Source organism: Oratosquilla oratoria, chromosome 13 (genome assembly GCF_046742065.1).
Source record: "Oratosquilla oratoria isolate Oo_2021 chromosome 13, ASM4674206v1, whole genome shotgun sequence".
NCBI lineage: Eukaryota > Metazoa > Arthropoda > Malacostraca > Stomatopoda > Squillidae > Oratosquilla > Oratosquilla oratoria.
The window spans coordinates 41,535,763-41,555,618 of NC_134789.1; the positions used below are offsets into that span (position 1 = coordinate 41,535,763).

Below are 19,856 nucleotides of genomic sequence, written 5' to 3' on the forward strand. Positions count from 1 at the left end.
AATATGTATGATATATATATATATATATATATTATATGTATGTTATATATATACATATATATATATATTATGTATGTTATATATATATATATATATGTATATATGTGTGTATATACTAGATTGGCAGAACATAAAAGGTCAATTAGGTATGGGCAGGAAAATTCGGCTGTATTTCTTCATGTTAAAAATAAGAATCATTCTTTCGACTGGGGTAAGGCCAGATTAGTGTTCAAGTCCCACTGTGGTTTCAGGAGGAAAATAGTCGAATCAGCATTAATTGAGGAATGCCCTAATATTAATATTTCTAAAGGGCAGTGGACACCTGACATTATCTCACGCGCAGCAATAAATAAGCTAGTGCGGACGTTACATCCTCCCCTCTCCTCACCCCCTCCCTCCTCCGCCACCCCAGTTAGCCCCGCGTCTGAGTGAGGTCAACTGTCCACATCTCTTCTTACTGTAGTTTATAAGTCCCCTCTGTTCTCTATCTTATGTACTTTCCTGAAGAGGGCTACAGTTGATAGCCGAAATATAGGATTATTCTTTATTCGAAGTTTATTCTTTCTCCGACTGTGGGTTCCTGTGTGTTATCTACAAATGTGCTACTACATTTCTATTTAGAAATATATATGTATGTTATATATATAATATATATATATATGTATATATATATATATATAATATATGTATATGTATATATATATAATATATGTATATATATATATGTATATATATGCATATATATATAATATATGTATATATATATGTATATATATGCATATATATATAATATATATATATATATACATATATATATATATATATATATATATATATATATTTATGTTATATATATATATATATATATTCAATCATCATGTCACTAGTGCTGCATCTCTCAAGTTTCTACAAAAGTTCCACATTTTCGGAGAAGAGATCTACCTTCACTCTACCCCTCCTCCTTCTCTTCCCCTCACCTCCATTTTCCTCTCCCCTCCCCTCCCCTCCTCTCCCCTACCCTCCCCTACCCTCACTTCCCCCTCCCCTCCCCTTCCTTTCCTCCTCTCCTCCCCTTCCTTTCCTCCTCTCCTCCCCTCCCCCTAATTCTCTGCCATTTCCCGTTCTCCTTCTCCGTGTGGTCCTCTCGTTCAAATGCCACCATAAGGCTGATAGAGCCGAAGAAAAGTGGCGGTGGCGGTTCCGATGGTCACTTGGGTCGTCTTCGGCGGATTAAGTAAAAGAAATTGGACAGGAGATCGGGCTCTCACCCTCCTCTTCCTCCTCCTTTTCTTCTTCCTCCTTCTCCCTCTCCTTCTCTTCCTCGTTTTCCTTCTCCTACTTCTTCTTCTCCTTCTCCTTCCCCTCCTTTTCCACTGACAAACGTGGACAATGAAATCACGGATACTTTTAGGCTGTGACCTTCAGGGATTGAGCGCAGGTTGCCGAGTGGTGTTGCACTAAGTTTCGATTGCACTATTTTTTTTTTTCTTATTCAAATTTGCCAGGAGATCAAACAGCCCAGCAAGAGAGAGAGAGAAAAAAACAGGGGGGAAACAAGGAGAAACAGAAACAAGAATAACTGAAAGAATGGTGAAAAGGCAAAGAGAAACAGAAAGGGAAAGAGAAAAACAGAGTATAAGAAAGAAAACAAAAAAACTGAGAGAGAAACAGGTAAGAAAAATGAGGTAAAGACAAAAACAGAGAGAGAGAGAGAGAGAGAGGAAGTGAAAGAGACAGGAGAAGGGAGAGAGAGAAAAAAAGAGAGAATATTTTGGACAAATGACGAGGAACGCCATTGCAATGAACCAAACGTTTGGTGTTTGTTTTGTCATCTGGCGACCGTTTGTTTGTGACATCTACTCACACACTATGTGTATATATATATATGTGTGTGTGTGTGTGTGTGTGTGTGTGTGTGTGTGTGTGTGTGCGTGTGTGTGTGTATTACCTAGTTGTATTTACCTAGTTGTATTTTACGGGACGAGAGCTATGCTCGTAGTGACCCGCTTTTGAATCTCTCCGCATCCAATTTGTTCTTAAGATATTGTATAGTTTTGACACTCATTGTTTCCCCCTTGAGTTTGTTCCAGACATCAATCACTCTGTGTAGGAAGCTTTTGTTCAAATTTCTTCTGTAACTGCCCTTGTTTAGCTTCTTCTCGTCTCCTCTTGTTTCTCTTCTGTCTCGCTTTAATAAGTCATCTCTATCAAGAACTTCCATCCCTTTCATAATTATGTAAATAGTCAGCAAATCACCTCTTTCTCTTCTTCTCTGTTCCAGTGTTGATAGATGAAATGTATTCAATCTTTGTTCGTATGTCAAATTTGAGAGTGTAGGTGCCATTTTTGTCGCTGATCTTTGAATTATTTCTATTTTTTTTTTTGTACTAGGTGCCCATAGTGTTGCACCATACTCCAATTTAGGTCTTATCAGTGTCTATTATCCACCTACCATTCGACTTGAAATCTTATATCAGTGGATAGATTATTGAGCTTTAAAGTTGAATGGAAGGTGGATAATAGACTGCCATTTTTAGACATCCTAGTAATACGGAATCAGGACCATATTTCTTTTAAAGTGTACAGAAAACCCACACATATGGGAAGCTATGTACACTTTTACAGCCACCATCCGGACAAATTTAAATATAGTGTTGACTCAGGTCTCTTCTTAAGGGCACTTAGATTATGTAGTCAAAATTACTTGGAGATGGAGACCACAATTATTAGGAATCAGTTAAAAAGAATAGGGTATCCCGACTGGTTTTTAAACAAAGCCCTAAGTAAAGCCATAATTAGTCTCTATGGATCCATTTCTCATTCCACTAAGAATTTTAACTGTGACAAAAATTGTATCAAACTGCCCTATAATAAGTCCATAAATAATTGTTCCCAATTTCTACCAAAGGAAGGCATAAATGTTGTATCAAGTTATCCCAATAACATGTTTAAGAAAATAGTTAATATACATCAAAGAACTAGAGAAAAAAGTAAATCAAGGTGTTTATAAACTTCCATGCTCGGATTGTAATAAGGTATGTTGGAGGCAAACAGGCAGAGATTTACACACCAGAATGAAAGAACATAACTCAGATACGAACAACAAAATTCCGCTGTTTTCCAACACTTAGACAAAGAAGGACACTGGACTGGAACAAGGCAAAATGATTTTCAACTCTAATTGTAGTTTCAAATGGAAAATAATAGAATCGTCTTTGATTAAATGATTTCCTAATTTGTATATCTCAAGTGGACAATGGTCACCAGACTGTATTACCACCTGGGCAGTCAATAGATTATTAACATCCTTGGTGAAGGCGGGTGACTTGCCGCGCAAGGCAATAGACACCACTTGAGTCCTGTCCATGTTTCTTCTCTTTCTCTGTATATTAGACATGTATTTTCCTCACTACTCTGTATTCCACTGAAGAGGATCACAGTCTGTGATCGAAATATATGGATATCGTCTACTTCATCTCTTCTTATCCAACACAGTGGGTCTTTGTTGAATATATATATACATACATATATATATATACATATATATGTATATACATTATATATATATATATATATATGCACATATATATATTATATATATATATATACACATATATGCACACTCACACACATACACACACACACACACACACACACACACACACACACACACACACACACACACACACACACACACACAAATTAAGAGAGGAAGAGGAGGCGAATCAAGTAAAGAAAATGTAAAAGGTGGAGATGGAAAGATGATAATGGAAGAGAAGGCAGTAAGAGGATGATGGGCAGAGTATTTTAGGGAGTTGCTAAATGGGAAGGAAGATAGGGAGGGAAAGGTAGTTGCAGTTGGAAGTGCTAAGAAAATGACCGTGATGAGTGAGGAAAATGAAGGAGAAATAAGGAAGGATGAAGTGAAGGCAGTTGTTAAGATGGTGAGAGCAGGTAAGGCACCTGGTCTGGATGAATGTCATGCAGAATGTCTGAAAAAGGGAGGTACAGTGATGGTGGAGTGGCTGGTGGGATAATTTAATATTTGTATGAGAGAGGGTAGAGTGCCGGAGGACTGGAGGAATGCCTGTATAGTTCCACTTTACAAGGGAAAAGGGGACGTGTGAGTGTAGTAGTTTCAGAGGGATTAGCTTGTTGAGTGTAGTTGGGAGGGCTTATGGGAGGATCTTGATTGAGAGGATTAGGAGACGAACAGAGAGAGTAATTGGTGAGGAACAGTGTGGATTTAGGACAGGTAGAGGTTGCGTAGATCAGATCTTTGTGGTAAGACAGATATGTGAGAAAGCTGTAGGAAAAGGTAAGGATGTTTTTAGGGCTTTTATGGATCTGGAAAAGGCTTATGACAGGGTAGACATGAAGGCATTGTGGGAGGTTTTGCAGATATACGGCATAGGAAGAAAGCTTTTAGGGGCTGTCAAGAGTTTTTACGAGAGTAATAGAGCGTGTGTCTGGATTAGAAATGAATTACAAAGGTGGAGCATGCCGACAGGAGACCTTTTAGTCCATAACTAGGTCAGATACGAAAAAAATATATATATAAATGATAAAAAAAATAGATCAAACAGAATAAGATTTATAATAATATAAATAGTAATAGATAAAATAAATAATACATAGGTAAACTTAAATGATAAGCAAACAGGTAAATAGTAAATAATAATGAACTGACAAATAAATAATAATAAATGGAAATCAAGCAAATGATAAACAGGCAAATAATAACAAACATATAATCAAATAATATAAGATAAATGGCAGTCATTACAGCAGCTTTCTTAAATGTTTATCTAAACGAATATTAAAGCTTCGAACTAAACTACATTGCACTGCCTCTGCAAGAAGTTTATTCCATTCATTAACTACATGGTTGGCGAATTTCTTTATACCCACTTCCAAATTTAATCTATTTCCTGACAGCTTGAGACCATTATTTCTTGTCGGATTCTCATTCAGTGTAAGAATTTTGTCACTTTTGATGGTATCAATCCCCTTTAGAATCTTATATACCTATGTCAAGTAACATCTGAGTCTACGCTTTTTTAGGGAAAACAGATTCATATGTTTTGGTCGATTTTCGTATAATTTATTTTTATATTTGGAATCAGTTTTGTGGCTCTCCTTTGTACTTTTTCCAATCTGTCATTATATTTAATGAAATTCGGTGACCATACAGAAATAGCATATTCCAAATATGGACGAACTAACGATTTATATAGCTTGTTAATAGCTTTTGAAGTCAGAAGATCGCGCAATCAGTCCTAGAATCTTATTTGCTTTCTAAGAGGCTGAAATACACTGCTTAGATGGTTTGAGATCATTACTGATAATTACCCCTAGATCCTTCTCACTGTCCACTTTTGTTAACGAATTTCCAAATAACTTGTAATCATACTTACTGTTATTTTTACCTACGTGCATAATCTTGCATTTACTTGTGTTAAATTTTATTAGCCACTTTTCAAACCATTGCTGTAATTTATCTAAATCATCTTGAATATCTAATTGATTGAAGTGATCATTTGCCATGCCGCACAATTTTGTATCATCAGCAAATTTGGAGACAATAGATTTTAGCCTGTGGTCTATATAATTTATATATATATACTATGAATAGAAGTGGCCCAAGAACGGAACTCTAAGGAAGTCGACTCGTAACATTTTTCCATGTAGAAGTTTTGCCATTTAAAACAACTCTCTGTTTTCGATCATTCAACCAATTTCTAGTCCAACTTAATAGGCTACCACTTACTTCGTGTGAAGCTAATTTAGTAATTAGTCTTTCGTGGGAGATGATATCAAAAGCTTTTGCAATGTCTAAATATATTAAATCTATATTGTTTCTTTTGTCATAATTCGAGATGACTGTGTTGTAGAATTCGAGTAATTAGTCACGCAAGAACGTTTCCGTCTGAAGCCATGCTAGCTATCATTTATCAAACAGTTACTTTCTAAACGATGTTCGATAGCATATCTGATGATAGTTTCCATCACTTTTCCTACGATTGAAGCCTGTAGTTATTTGGTTTCTTTTTGTCACCTTTTTTGAACACTGGGGTGACGTTAACTACCTTCCATTCTCTTGGACATCTCCAGATATGATGGCTTTTTTTAAACAATTTATAATGGAACAACAATCCCATTTTTCATTTCCTTTAAGATTCTTGGATGCCAACCGTCAGGCCCTGGTATTTTATTAATTTTGAGTTTCTCTATACACCTTTTAATTTATTTATTTTGTTATATCTACCGTAGTGAGTAAGTTTACCCTAGATTTTTCACAGGTTTCAGTTTGGAGTTCAGTTTGAGGTGTTTCGTATACGAATACTGAGCTAAAATAATTGTGTGAAATATTACACATTCCTTCGTTTCAGTTGACCGTCAGCAGAAAATTGTGGGCCATTGTGATGCCTAATAACCTTTTTATCTCTAACGTAACTGTAGAATTCTTTGGGATTATCTTTGAATTTATCAGTGATATTAATTTCGTATTATCGTTTTCGCTTTTTATTGTCTTTTTTAAATCTCTCTGTATTATCACATAACTTTGATAGTCGTTACGTGCACCCGAGCACTTGTATTTCTTATAAGCCTGTCTCTTTTTAGCAATACTTTTTTCATATTGCTCTACATTATCACTATACCCTACTCTGTTTTCCCCAAATAAACTCTATTTCCCCTTCCCTTTGAGTTCCTACCCCAAAAAGGGAACTAGTTCATTACAAACTCCCACAATGAGGTTTGTAAGAACATGTTTACCTCTGCGAGTAAGGTGAATCCCATTAGAAGAATAAAAGTCATGACTCCTGGAAAGAATATACCAAGGATCAAGAAAGTAGTATCCCAGTTGCGTGCACAATCGCGATATCTTCTCATTGATCCCTATGGCTATACCGTTCCAACACATGCCAACGTAAATCCTCGAAAGGATCCCACAGACTACGTGACGGCTCCCATGCTCCTTCATCTCCTGAAGAAGGACCTCCTTGTAATTCCGAACATGTTCCTCTGAAGACATGCGGAAGGCATGATGTTCTTGAAGAAGAGGGAAATGTGACAAGATTTTTCTGTTGGTGAGGGGGCTTGTGTCATGAAAATCTCTAGATGTCGCTTTATTGCCTCATCAACTAATTGTTTCATGACACAAGCCCCCTCACCAACAGAAAAACTTTGTCACATTTCCCTCTTCTACAAGAACTTCATGTCTTCCGCATACAAAGAAGACGAAAAGGCTGTAAAAAAGATCATCAGCACATATGTGATCCCTACAAACCCAAACGCCATCCTGAAGATCATAATTTTTTACAAAACAAAAAGAACATCAAACCTCACCATGAAAAATAGTTGCCTCCCACAGACAAGGCCTTTACAAGAGGTGAATCTCATATATCAATTTCATTGCAACTTTGGTGACTGCAGTCGCCTCAATTCACGGTATATACGTTCAACCACTACACCTTGTCAAAAAGGATGACGGCACATTTGCAGGACGGGACCATACTCCGTCACACCAGTAATACACATGGACACTCCCTCACCAGGCAACAACTAGAAACACAAACAACGATACTGTATCGAGAACAAGACAGAATCAATTTTTATTCGTATGGATAAACCCGCCATCAATATCCAGCTACAACCTGAAGTTTCACTCCCATCAATGAGGAAACCTTACCAGCAACCTACGGGGAACCTGTTGGCACCCTGTGGGTAGCTACGTCGACTTCCTGTCCCAGGGTTCTTCGCGGGTACAAAATCTCCCCCGCCACACCTCATATGACATCCTGTCCCAGTGTTTTTTCGCGGGTACAAAATCTCCCTCGCCACACCTCATATTTCATTCCTGTTTCTTATATCATTGTGTGTATTGTAACTCCTGAAGATGACATCTGATTGGGTCGAAAGACATCTAGAGTAAACATGTTCCTTGGAGATTCTATCAATACACTGACCTCCAACCTCCGCTCTTTCATTAGAAATATCGAGAGTACTTCTTAAAGGCTGAACAATGCTACTACTGCTGTAGACTTCAACAAAGCCTATATTCAGAATAGCCTCTTTCCAATATATATACATATATATATATATATATATATATATATATATATATATATTATACAGTATCCATATATACTGTACTTGTATATACATGTAGTCTGTATTGAGACGGGTGAATCATACACAGCTTAGTTTGCATAGATTTATCGTTACCCACCTTGTATTTGCTCGGATCCTTAGGATGCGTTCTAGGCGGTGGAGATGATTTTTTCTCCTTCGAGTTGATTATAGAAAATATTACTGTACAGTCTTTTTCGGTATACAAAACTACTGAAGCTTCTTAGTAACACATATGCCAAGGGTTATTCGTCTTCACTGTGGGAGGGGGAAAGGGTGTCACGGTTATGTATTAAATCGTCTGGCGGCAGGCGGAATAAAAAGAGGGGATTTAAAGAAGAGAGCTACTCTCACTTCCGATGCCCCGGTAGGTAGACACTCAGTTCAGGTCAAGGTTCTTCCTTTAGGTGACCAACATCGTCTGGTAATTTGTTACAAACTCCAAAAAGTGTACGAAGACACTGAGAAGCAAGTTTCATCCATCAATGTCTATAAGAAATCTTTGCCACCTGACTTAAATCACCGGTGGGAAATAGAATTAGGGTAATACAGGCAATATCATCATATTTAGACAGTTTGGCAGAATTTGTAGTAATGGACTTAGAGTTGACAAACTCAGGTTTAAGAATGAAATAGCCAAGAACTGGTTTACCAGTAGTGGTTAATGAATTAAATACTTCTAGTAAAACGTGTAGTGAGCGGTGAAGCAATTGGCTGTTTTGAGAGAAGACGAGATCTTATTACGGATACGGATAACAGGTGGTAAGGGACATGGAACTACCTAGTGTAGACTTTATGGCTTCTTGCAGTCTCCTACATTTTGTTGTTGTTGTACTCTGATATTTGCAGGGATTTCCTCAGCTGATTTACAAAGGATTTACAAAGGCGGAGCATGCCGACAGGAGACCTCTTGGTCCATATCTAGGTCGGATAAAAAAAAAAAAAAAAAAAAGCCAGATGTCGCCAGCCACGATAAACATACAAGTCGAATACGGACGCGAAAGGGTTGAAAATGTGCGGGCATCATTTTAATGAACTGGCAACTTGTTGGGGGCTTGAGGCAACACTTAGTGTGTGAAATTACTTTTGAGTTTGCAAGCAAAGTAAAGGGAATTACGTTCCATTTTCTAACCGAATTACATTGGATTAATTTTGTACTTTAAGTGAATTTAAGTAGTCTGCATTGGCATGCTTATAGAGATTGGCTTGGTAGCCAAGACTTTCAGCTAAATCCACCCCAATCGTTTAGGTTCAAGAAATCACTTTAAACCGACTAAGAACGTCTGGTGTCTAATAGAATTAAATAATCAAAGTTAAACAGTGTATTTTTGACTAGAAAATTTACAAATATAAAGAAAAGTCTCAGATAAAAAATATACAAAAAATAATATTAATAGAAAATAAAGTAGCCACTGCACCTGAAAGGAGGGATTCACTAGATCAGTGGTTCCTAAACTTTTTTCTGTCATTTCCCCCCTGCACCCAGTTCAACCATCCAGATTTTACCCTTCATGTGTATGAGGGAAAGAGTAGTTAAAATACACTGTGACTACTTACTAATTTATTTTTCAAATGTACATATATACCGATAAACAGGCATTCTCTCTCTCTCTCTCTCTCTCTCTCTCTCTCTCTCTCTCTCTCTCTCTCTCTCTCTCTCTCTCTCTCTCTCTCTCTCTCTCTCTCTCTCTCTCTCTCTCTCTCTCTCTCTCTCTCTCTCTCTCTCTCTCTCTCTCTCTCTCTCAGACATGAGAGAATTCATCTGAGATTTTTATAGTTTGTAGGTAGTATAATTATTTCCCCCCTGGTAGCTTCAAATTTCCCCCCCAGGGGGAACTTTCCCCCAGTTTGGGAACCCCTGCACTAGGTGGTACCAAAGGTCACTTAAGTAGGTGATGAACATAATAATAATAAAAATAATAATAATAATAGGTTTATTGAAATAGCAGTGATACACTGACAATAATACAATACAGTAATTATATAAGTAATACGCCTAGTCTAAGTTTTACAGTGATACGCTGACAATAATGAGCACATAAGAATGGAGGAGACCACAAGAGATTATAAGGCCTATACTAGGCAGTTCCATGTCCCTTACCACCTATTATCCTTCTCCATAAGGTTATCTAATCTTTTCTTAAAACAGCCAATTGTTTCAGCGCTTGCTACATGGTTACTAAGTCTATTCTATTCGTTAACGACTCAGTTGTTAAACCAGTCTTTGCTTATTTCCTTCTTGAACCTATATGCGCCCTGCCCTGCTGTCTTAACCCATTAAACTCTGATGACAAGATTCTTGTCATTTGGTCAAATAAAACAAAAAATCATAAAACACCAAAATGTTTGATCAAACACCAGAAAAATATGACGTCAGTCCTCGCTTCGCTGCGAGCGAAGCGAGGCTTGACGTCATATTTTTCTGGTGTTTGATCAAACATTTTGGTGTTTTATGATTTTTTGTTTTATTTGACCAAATGACAAGACATCTTGTCATCGGAGTTGAATGGGTTAAGGCCGTTGGTGAAGAGTTACTGCTGGTAGTTGACGTATTTTGAGTGCCCAAGTTGCGGCCAAGGAAGGCCTTTAGTCAAAAGGGGAAAGAAGAACGAGATGTTGGTTCTATGAGCTGCCTTGCTTTCGATAAAGGAGAGAGGGTTCTCGGGGTCAAAGTGACGCAATGATCGCTAAAGCAAATTGTTTCTTGATAAGTTTGCATTTAGTGTCAAAATATTTACATCCCTGATACTGTAACTATGATCATGGTATTCATGCTGATAAGAAAAATGGTAAAGTGTCCTGATGTTTATAACAGAAAAATATATATTGATGTCCTAAATGACCTTACTCATTTTGTCAAACCGTTTTAATAACCGTACGAGTTATTGAGGTTGTCACAATAAGAACGTGTCTCATGCAGCTTTAATCCACACACACCTTTCGATCTCCTTATTTGTCAGACCTCTGCAAAGTCATATCGAATATGGTGCCCTAAATTACATTTTGTCCTTTTTGATACCGAAATGGGAAAGTTGGTGGTGGTTGGGGGGGGGGGAGGGGGTTGAAATCCTGGAGGCGTAATTGAATTAGGGTTTGAATTAGACTTCTTCCTTCTTGTCGCCTTGCTGTCCTCCCCTTTTTATCTCGTGTCCTCCTTTCTTCCTTCCCAAATTCCTTCCTTTCTTTCCTCTTCCTTTCCCTCCTTTCTCCTCTCCTTCCTTCTCCCCTTCCTTCCCCCCTTCCTTCTGTCTTTCCTTCCCTCCTTCCTTCCTTCTTTCCTTCCTCCTTTTCTTCCTTCCCTCCTTCCTTTCCACTTTCCTTCCTTCCTTCCTTCCTTTCCTCATTATTTCCTCCTTTCTTCCCTCCTTTCTTTCCTCTTCCTTTCCCTCCTTTCTCCTCTCCTTCCTTCTCCCCTTCCTTCACTCCTCCCTTCTGTCTTTCCTTCCCTCCTTCCTTCCTTCCTTCTTTCCTTCCTCCTTTTCTTCCTTCCCTCCTTCCTTTCCACTTTCCTTCCTTCCTTTCTTCCTTTTCTCCTTTCTTCCCTCTTTTCTTTCCTCTTCCCTTCCCTCCTTTCTCCTCTCCTTCCTTCTCCCCTTCCTTCCCTCCTTCTGTCTTTCCTTCCCTCCTTCCTTCCATCTTTCCTTCCTCCTTTTCATCCTTCCCTCCTTCCTTTCCACTTTCCTTCCTTTCTTCCTTTTCTCCTTTCTTCCCTCCTTTCTTTCCTCTTCCCTTCCCTCCTTTCTCCTCTCCTTCCTTCTCCCCTTCCTTCCCTCCTTCCTTCTGTCTTTCCTTTCCTCCTTCCTTCCCTCTTTCCTTCCTCCTTTTCTTCCTTCTCTTCTTCCTCTCCACTTTCCTTCCTTCCTTCCTTTCTTCCTTTCTTCATTCTTTCCTCCTTTCTTCCCTCCTTTCTTTCCTCTTCCCTTCCCTCCTTTCTCCTCTCCTTCCTTCTCCCCTTCCTTCCCTCCTTCCTTCCCTCCTTCCTTCCCTCTTTCCTTCCTTCTTTCCTTCCTCCTTTTCTTCCTTCTCTCCTTCCTTTCCACTTTCCTTCCTTCCTTCCTTTCCTCATTCTTTCCCCCTTTCTTCCCTACTTTCTTTCCTCTTCCCTTTCCTCCTTTCTCCTCTCCTTCCTTCTCCCCTTCCTTCCCTCCTCCCTTCTGTCTTTCCTTCCTCCTTTTCTTCCTTCTCTCCTTCCTCTCCACTTTCCTTCCTTCCTTTCTTCCTTTCCTCATCCCATTCCTCCTTTCTTCCCTTCTTCCTTCCCTCTTTCATTCCTTCCTACCATCACGCGTCCTTTTTTAACCTCTTTTTTTTTCTCTTATTTTATTTTCATAATGAATAATAAGATAAGGTTTAGGTTATTCTAATGACCTTCTTTCTTTCCAGCCGTCTTACCTTAGCCTCTTTTCTTTGTTAAGCTTCTTTTACTTAATTTTCTTTTCCCGTTCATCTTCCTTTCCATTCCATTCCCCTCTCCTGGCATCCTTTTGTCTTATAAACTTTCTTTAATGGCGTCCTTCTCTCTCCTCTTCCTTCCCTTCTGACGTTCTTCTTTGCTGCCGTTCTATTTTCGCCACCACACGTCTTCATTTTCATTTTTCTTCCTTCCTATTTTCTTCTAGTAACTGTTAGATTTCCTCTCAACCGTAGACTTCCAGTATTACGGTCTTATTTGCTTGACTCCTAACCCCTTTTTACTCCTTTTTTCCTTTTTCTTTTCTTCCTCAACTTCTTTCTGGTTGTCTTTTCCATTTTTTTTATGTTAATGCCGTCTCTCGTCGTGTGTATGACCTAAGTTTAATTGACCTACATGTCTTGTTCATCTCTGTCTTACTTACCATCAATCCTTCTTTCCTTCCCTCCTTCACACATCCTTCCTATTCCTTGGCATGCAAATAAGGTTTAATTTAGCTGAATAAAATCCCTTGGCTTCAGCTAGAATAGACGATGTTGTAAATTTAAGAGAAAAAAGGAGTCGAGACGTCCTCAACATGTGCTGAACCCTTTCGCTGGTGTGGGGGTGAGGGTGGGGCGGGGGGTGGATGAAATTACCTGCCGGGAATCTGAATGAATGCTAAAGCAGGTTCTCTCCCTCTCCCCTCTCCCCCTCCCTCTCCCTCTCCCTCTCCCTCACCCTCCCCCTCTCTCTCCTTCCTCTCTCTCTCTCTCTCTCTCTCTCTCTCTCTCTCTCTCTCTCTCTCTCTCTCTCTCTCTCTCTTTCTCTCTCTTTCTCTCTCTATCATTTTCTTCGCCCCTTCTCTCTCCTTACTAACCGATATATATGTGGTTCCTTTTAACCCAAGTTTGGTCCTCGCCACTCACCCTAACGGTGAAATCCTTCAGGGTAGAGGTGGTAATTTCATCCTTTACGGAGCTGCCTAGTGTAGGCCTTATGGTCTCTTGCAGTCTCCTTCATTCTTATGTTCTTATGTTTGTGTCACCTTTTGATTGAAGAGTGATGATGGCATAAACTGAGGTATATTATCTCCTTATTCCTCATTTCTCTCACTTCTCTCAATTTTCTCACATTCGTTCGACTCGCGCCCTCTCACAGGTCGTTGCACTCACCTCCTTCCCCTCTTCCTATCCCTCCCCCCTTCACTCTGGTCCTCAAGGGAGTCCCTTCGACCCCACAAGGTAGAGGAATGCAATCAGTCATCATACTATGACACCAGTAGTAATTGGAGCAATTCAGTGTTAAGAAGAAAATATACGAGACCTGGTTTACTTACAGAGTAGTTAAAGAATCGAAAAGACTTAGTAACCATGTAGCGAGCTCTGGAATAATGTGTAGTTTTAAGAGAAGATGAGATGATATGGGACTGCCTAGTGTAGGCCTTATGGTCTCTTGCAAACTCCTTCATTCTAATGTTTTTATGAATGTGAGACTTCTTCTTGATTTGGTTGTGAATGCAAAAAAGGCAAGGAGCGCATGTCGAGACGTTTGACCCAGGCGTCAACTGTACCCTTTGTGCTTGGACATCCTGAGTGTGTGCCAGCCAGTAGTGTTGATTAGAAATCGATCCGTGTTCTTCAAATTCCCCGGATGGCTACAGGAATATAAAAATAAATGAATAAATAAAACATGTTTAGAAGTTACTTGAAAGGGAAGAAGTTGATTGTATGCCTTGGGACTCAAATATATGAAAAGATTCTTCACGCCATCAAAAGAAATACTTCTAGATTTACTTTCAGCATTCACCAATACACTTCATTCGAAGGATACATATATAATAGCTGTATACATAGACGTGGACACTAATACAACCATGCATGCGTGGGTGCCCGCACACGCATACACACACACACACACACACACACACACACACACACACACACACACACACACACACACACACACACACACACACACACACACACACACACACACACACACACACACACACACACACACACACACACATACACACAGGTACAAACACAAACACACACACACAAACGAACAAACACGCACACGTTGTACACATTACTTTGGTAGAAGATAAGAGAAGGTCGGCTCGGGGCCGGTCACCTTTATATAGTCGAGTGGGGCGTGGCGTGGTGATTCATGATCATGCTTCGAAGCCGAACGTATAGCATACGTTCACGTACTTATGAACAACGTTGGATGAGACGGCTTCAAACTTCGATCGTAGCAGGCGGGAGATTTGAAATTCACATTCGATTCACGGTTGGCTATAACTATATATATATATATATATATATGTATATATATATATGTATATATATATATATATAAATATATATGTATATATATATATATGTCTATATATATGTATATGTCTATATATATGTATATATATGTATATATATATGTATATATGTGTATATATATATATATACATATATGTATATATATATACATACATATATATACATATATGTATACATATATATATATATATATATATATATATATATGTATGTATATATATATTCATATATACATATGTATGTATATATATATATATATATATATATATATGTGTGTGTGTGTGTGTGTGTGTGTGTGTGTGTGTGTGTGTGTGTGTGTGTGTGTGTGTGTGTGTGTGTGTGTGTGTGTGTGTGTGTGTGTGTTCACCATGGTTTTGGATCACGTGTTGGACTCGTGATCGACAGCTATTTCCCTCACGGAAGAGAGCTCAGAGCTCATATATGACCCATCTATGGGTAATGTTGTGACCTTACACGCACACACACCCAACTCTCCACCCACGAGAGTTGGGGTAACGACTCGCAGCGCAGCGATACTGAAATTATTTCAGCCCAGGACTGTCGTAATGGCGGCCAGGAACTCTACCCCTGCGCCTTGAGTCGTGTGTGTGTGTGTGTGTGTGTGTGTGTGTGTGTGTGTGTGTGTGTGTGTGTGTGTGTGTGTGTGTGTGTGTGTGTGTGTGTGTGTGTGTGTGTACATACACATTCATTTTCACTTTCACTTATGAGCAAACCTATGTACAAAGTAATGGAAATAGGTAAAATAACAGTAAGTACAATTACAAGTTATTTGGAAAAAAAATTTTAAGTGAATAGTGAAAAGGATTTCGGCGTAATTATATTTATCAGTAACGATCTCAAATCATCTAAGGAGTGTATTTTAGCTTCTGAGAAAGCAAATAAGATTCTAGGACTGATTGCACGAACTTTTGACTTCAAAAGTCCATCACTTATGGTCACCGAATATCATTAAAGATATTGAGAGGTTGGAAAAATTACAACGGCAAGCCACAAAATTTATTCCAAATATCTAAAATAAATCATACGAAAACCGACTAAAACATATGAATTTGTTTTCCCTAAAAAAGCGTAGACTCAGAGGTAACTTGATACAGGTCTTTAAGATTCTAAATGGAATTGATAGCATCAAAAGTAACAAAATTTTCATACTGAGTGAGAATCCGACATAAAACAATGGTCTCAAACTGTCAGGGAATAGATTCAAATTGGAAGTGGGTAGAAACAACTTCGCTAACCATGTAGTTAATGAATGGAATAAACTTCCTGCAGAGGCAGTGCAATGTAGCTCAGTACGAAGCTTTAAGAATCATTTAGATAAGCACCTAAGCAAGATGCTGTAATGACTGTCATTTATTTTATAATATTTGTTTATTTGTTTTGTTATCATTTGTCTTTTTGTTTATTATTATTTGCTTCTCGTTTATTATTAGTTATATGTGAATTTATTATTATTTACTATTTACTTCTTTGTATATTATCTAACTATGCCTATGCATTTACTTCATTTATTATCATTTACTTGATTATAGTTTTATTTATTCATTCATTTATTTATCTATCATTATTATGATTTTTTCGCATCCGACCTTGATATGGACCAAAAGGTCTCCTGTTGGCATGCTCCGCCTTTGTAATCCTTTGTAATTGTGAGCGCTGAAGCAATTAGTTATTTTAAGAGAAGATGAGGTAATCATATGAGCCGGAATGACAAGGGTATGGGACCTGGAACCGCCTAGTGTAGGCCATATGGTCTCTTGTACTTTCCTTCATATTTATGTTCTATTCTTCCTTCGTTCCAGGTCGTTGCGGGGCCCGTAGACACACCAGATACACTATCGTTTTACTCCGAGCCTATTTACGGTTCTTTAGCGAACATCATCTGCCCCAGCGACGAAAAAGCCAAAGAGAAAGAATCCTCGGGTTCCGTTACGAAAGACTACAACTTCCTTGAGGTTGAGCTCAAGTACGGCATTCTACAGGTAAGTCGAGGCTGTTGTGTCATATTGGAACGCTTGGAACAGAAGTAAGTGAAGTTGTATTGCTGTATAATTATGCCCTGTGCATCTAACTCCAATATATATACGTTATCTACGTGTTCTCTGAGGATGTCTTAAAATAGACGAAAACGTTCGGGCTTCGCTTCTTATTTCCAAGTGGTTTTCTGCAAATGTTTTAGTGTGTATACAGAAAAATAAACCTGATGAATATTGTGAGAAAATTGTGTTGAATAATACTAATATAAGAAATGAAAATAACAAAGAGGTAAGACAAAGTGTAGAAGAAAGGCGAAGGATTTGGTATATGGTGGGAGAGGTGTGAACCAGGTTTCCACGCTAAAAGAGAAAAAAACCAGGAATAGGTAGAGGGAGTTACAGAAGGGTGGAAGGAGAGATTAGAGCTATGCAAGATGTTCATAAATAAAGACGGAACGTATAGGAAAGTTCAAAGCAACGTGCAAGGTGTGTATGAGATGTATGGCGTTAAAATGAGCCAGGGAAGGCAGTGAAGAGTATTACATTGTATTTTTATTTCCTTGTTTATTTCTATTTTCTATTTTGTATCCGGGAACTCTACCAACTGCGCCACGAGTGTGTGTGCGTGTGTGTGTGCTTATGTATGTGTGTATATATATATATATATATATATATATATATATATGTGTGTGTGTGTGTGTGTGTGTGTGTGTGTGTGTGTGTGTGTGTGTGTATATAAATTTGTGTGTATGTATATATATATATATATATATATATATATATATATATGTGTGTGTGTGTGTATGTGTGTGTGTGTGTGTGTATGTGTATATACATATATATATATATATATATATATATATATATATATATATATATATATGTATACATATTTGACTAAAAAATACATCTTATTGACCTGCAGATTTATGCGTAGAGTTGAGCACAGAAATACTACTTCCCAAAAGGCATGGTAAAACAGTGGAGCGTTCTTAATGTATTCACGACGTTTCGTACACTTTGTACATTTTCAAGTGATAATGATTACAATAAAAAAGACATGTTTATATATTTAAAAAATATAGGTTTCATGGTGTGGGGTGAGGTCCCGAAAAAATTATCAAGGGAGTGTGTGTAGTGTGTGTGTGTGTGTGTGTGTGTGTGTGTGTGTGTGTGTGTGTGTGTGTGTGTGTGTGTGTGTGTGTGTGTGTGTGTGTGTGTATTCACGTTGGTCTTTGGATCACGTGCTGGACCTGTGATCGACAGTTATTTCCCTTCCGGAAGAGAGCTCAGAGCTCGTATGACCGATCTATGGTATGCTGTGATCTTACACGCGCACACACACCTAACTCACGGCCCACGAGAGTTGGGGTAACGACTCGAAGCGCAGCGATACTGAAATCATTTCAGCCCTGGGTAGGATTCGAACCCAGACCACCGGAGTGACAGTCGGGGACTATACCAAACGCGCCACCAAGTGTGTGTGTGTGTGTGTGTGTGTGTGTGTGTGTGTGTGTGTGTGTGTGTGTGTGTGTGTGTGTGTGTGTGTGTGTGTGTGTGTGTGTGTGTGTGTGTGTGTGTGTGTGCGTGCAGTGCAGTCTCACTTATCTCATGTTTCAAGTTTAGCGTTTTTCCGGCAGCAATTTTCTAGTCTCCTTATTGCAATCTTCAAAGATTGCCGTCTAAGTTTGACTCATGCAGCAGACTGTGGATCGGAGTATAGTTTTAATTTTGCCTCAGATTGGGTTCAATCTAGGTAAACCTTCTTAGGTTTCTGACTTACCTTTATTTATTCATTTAATGATTTATCTATTTACTTATTTACTAACTTTATCTAAGGTGCTATGGTGACGTCTACGGAAGCGTGCTGGTCTCACATTAGCTTTGACGTGGGTTCGAATCCCGCACTCCTTTCCGATACCCAGCAATGGCTGTCATATGCCCCCAATAGTCCAAGCACATAACAGGACACAGATGACGGCCTTGACCGCAGCTGCTTAGCGTCTCCTCTCTTTCTTCTTCTTATTACTTTATTCAGAGGGAGATATGGATAATTGTTCATTTTCTATTCACGCTTCACCTTCGATGTCTGATTAGTAGCAATGGGTTTAATTTGGAAAAAAATTAGCTGAGGGAATAGGCAGGAACTGGCTTACGAACAGATTGGTTAACGAATGGAATAGACTTAGTAAACATGTAATGAGCACTAAAACAATTGCTTGTTAGAGAAGATTAGATATATTCATGAATAAGGATGACAGGCAATAATGGACATGGAACTGCCTAGTGTATGTTTTATGGTCACTTGCTGTCTCTTCCATATTTATGTTTTTGTGTTTATTTAAGAAGGAAAGGGTAATTGTTTAGTGCTTAGCCACGTTGTTTCTTCGAAATCTTCAGGCTCCTTACAACGACATTCTCCTTTCTGACCTTTTCGATCCTTTCGGTGAGACTCTGACTTGGGACCGCGGGACAGCATAAGAGCCCTGGAGCTTCGTCTCGTTCTTCTTTGGAACCAGAAGTCTCGGCGACATCCCTCCCCGAATCTCGGAGAAGGCGGGGTGGGGGTGGGGATGGAGGACGGTAGTAATGGGGATGGGGGGTCTTCCTGACCCGATGTCGCTCGCTTTCTCCCTTGCCCTCTTGCTCTCTTGTGTTCTCTTTCTCTTGTTCTTTCTCTTTTGCTCTCTCTCTCTCTCCCCCTCTCTCTCTCTCTCTTTCTCTTTGTCTCTCTGTAACCTTACATATTGTAACAGTACCCATGAAAAATTACATCAAAACACACATACGAACAAACATACGTCCACACCCTAAGGCGATCAACCATCACATGATCAGTGCGTGATAATGGCTAAGTAGCCAGAAACACATCTCCAACGCACACACATACCGCATCCCCAAATAAACCCGAACACAAATTATCAAGTGACAAGAAATATCAACATAATTGAACTAAACCTTTTATAATATAACCTATGTTTAAACTTAGCATTTGTA

General features: G+C 38.8%; 1 protein-coding gene across 1 annotated transcript in view; it reads left to right on the forward strand.

The window, feature by feature from the left end:
• The window catches only part of bma (SCY1-like protein bma), a 926,084-nt gene that overhangs the window by 349,161 nt on the left and 557,067 nt on the right, over window positions 1–19,856 (forward strand). Inside the window, exon 3 of the mRNA XM_076196685.1 lies at window positions 16,686–16,865. Within this exon, the coding sequence (XP_076052800.1) occupies window positions 16,686–16,865 (180 nt within the window). The remainder of the gene's footprint in view (window positions 1–16,685; window positions 16,866–19,856) is intronic.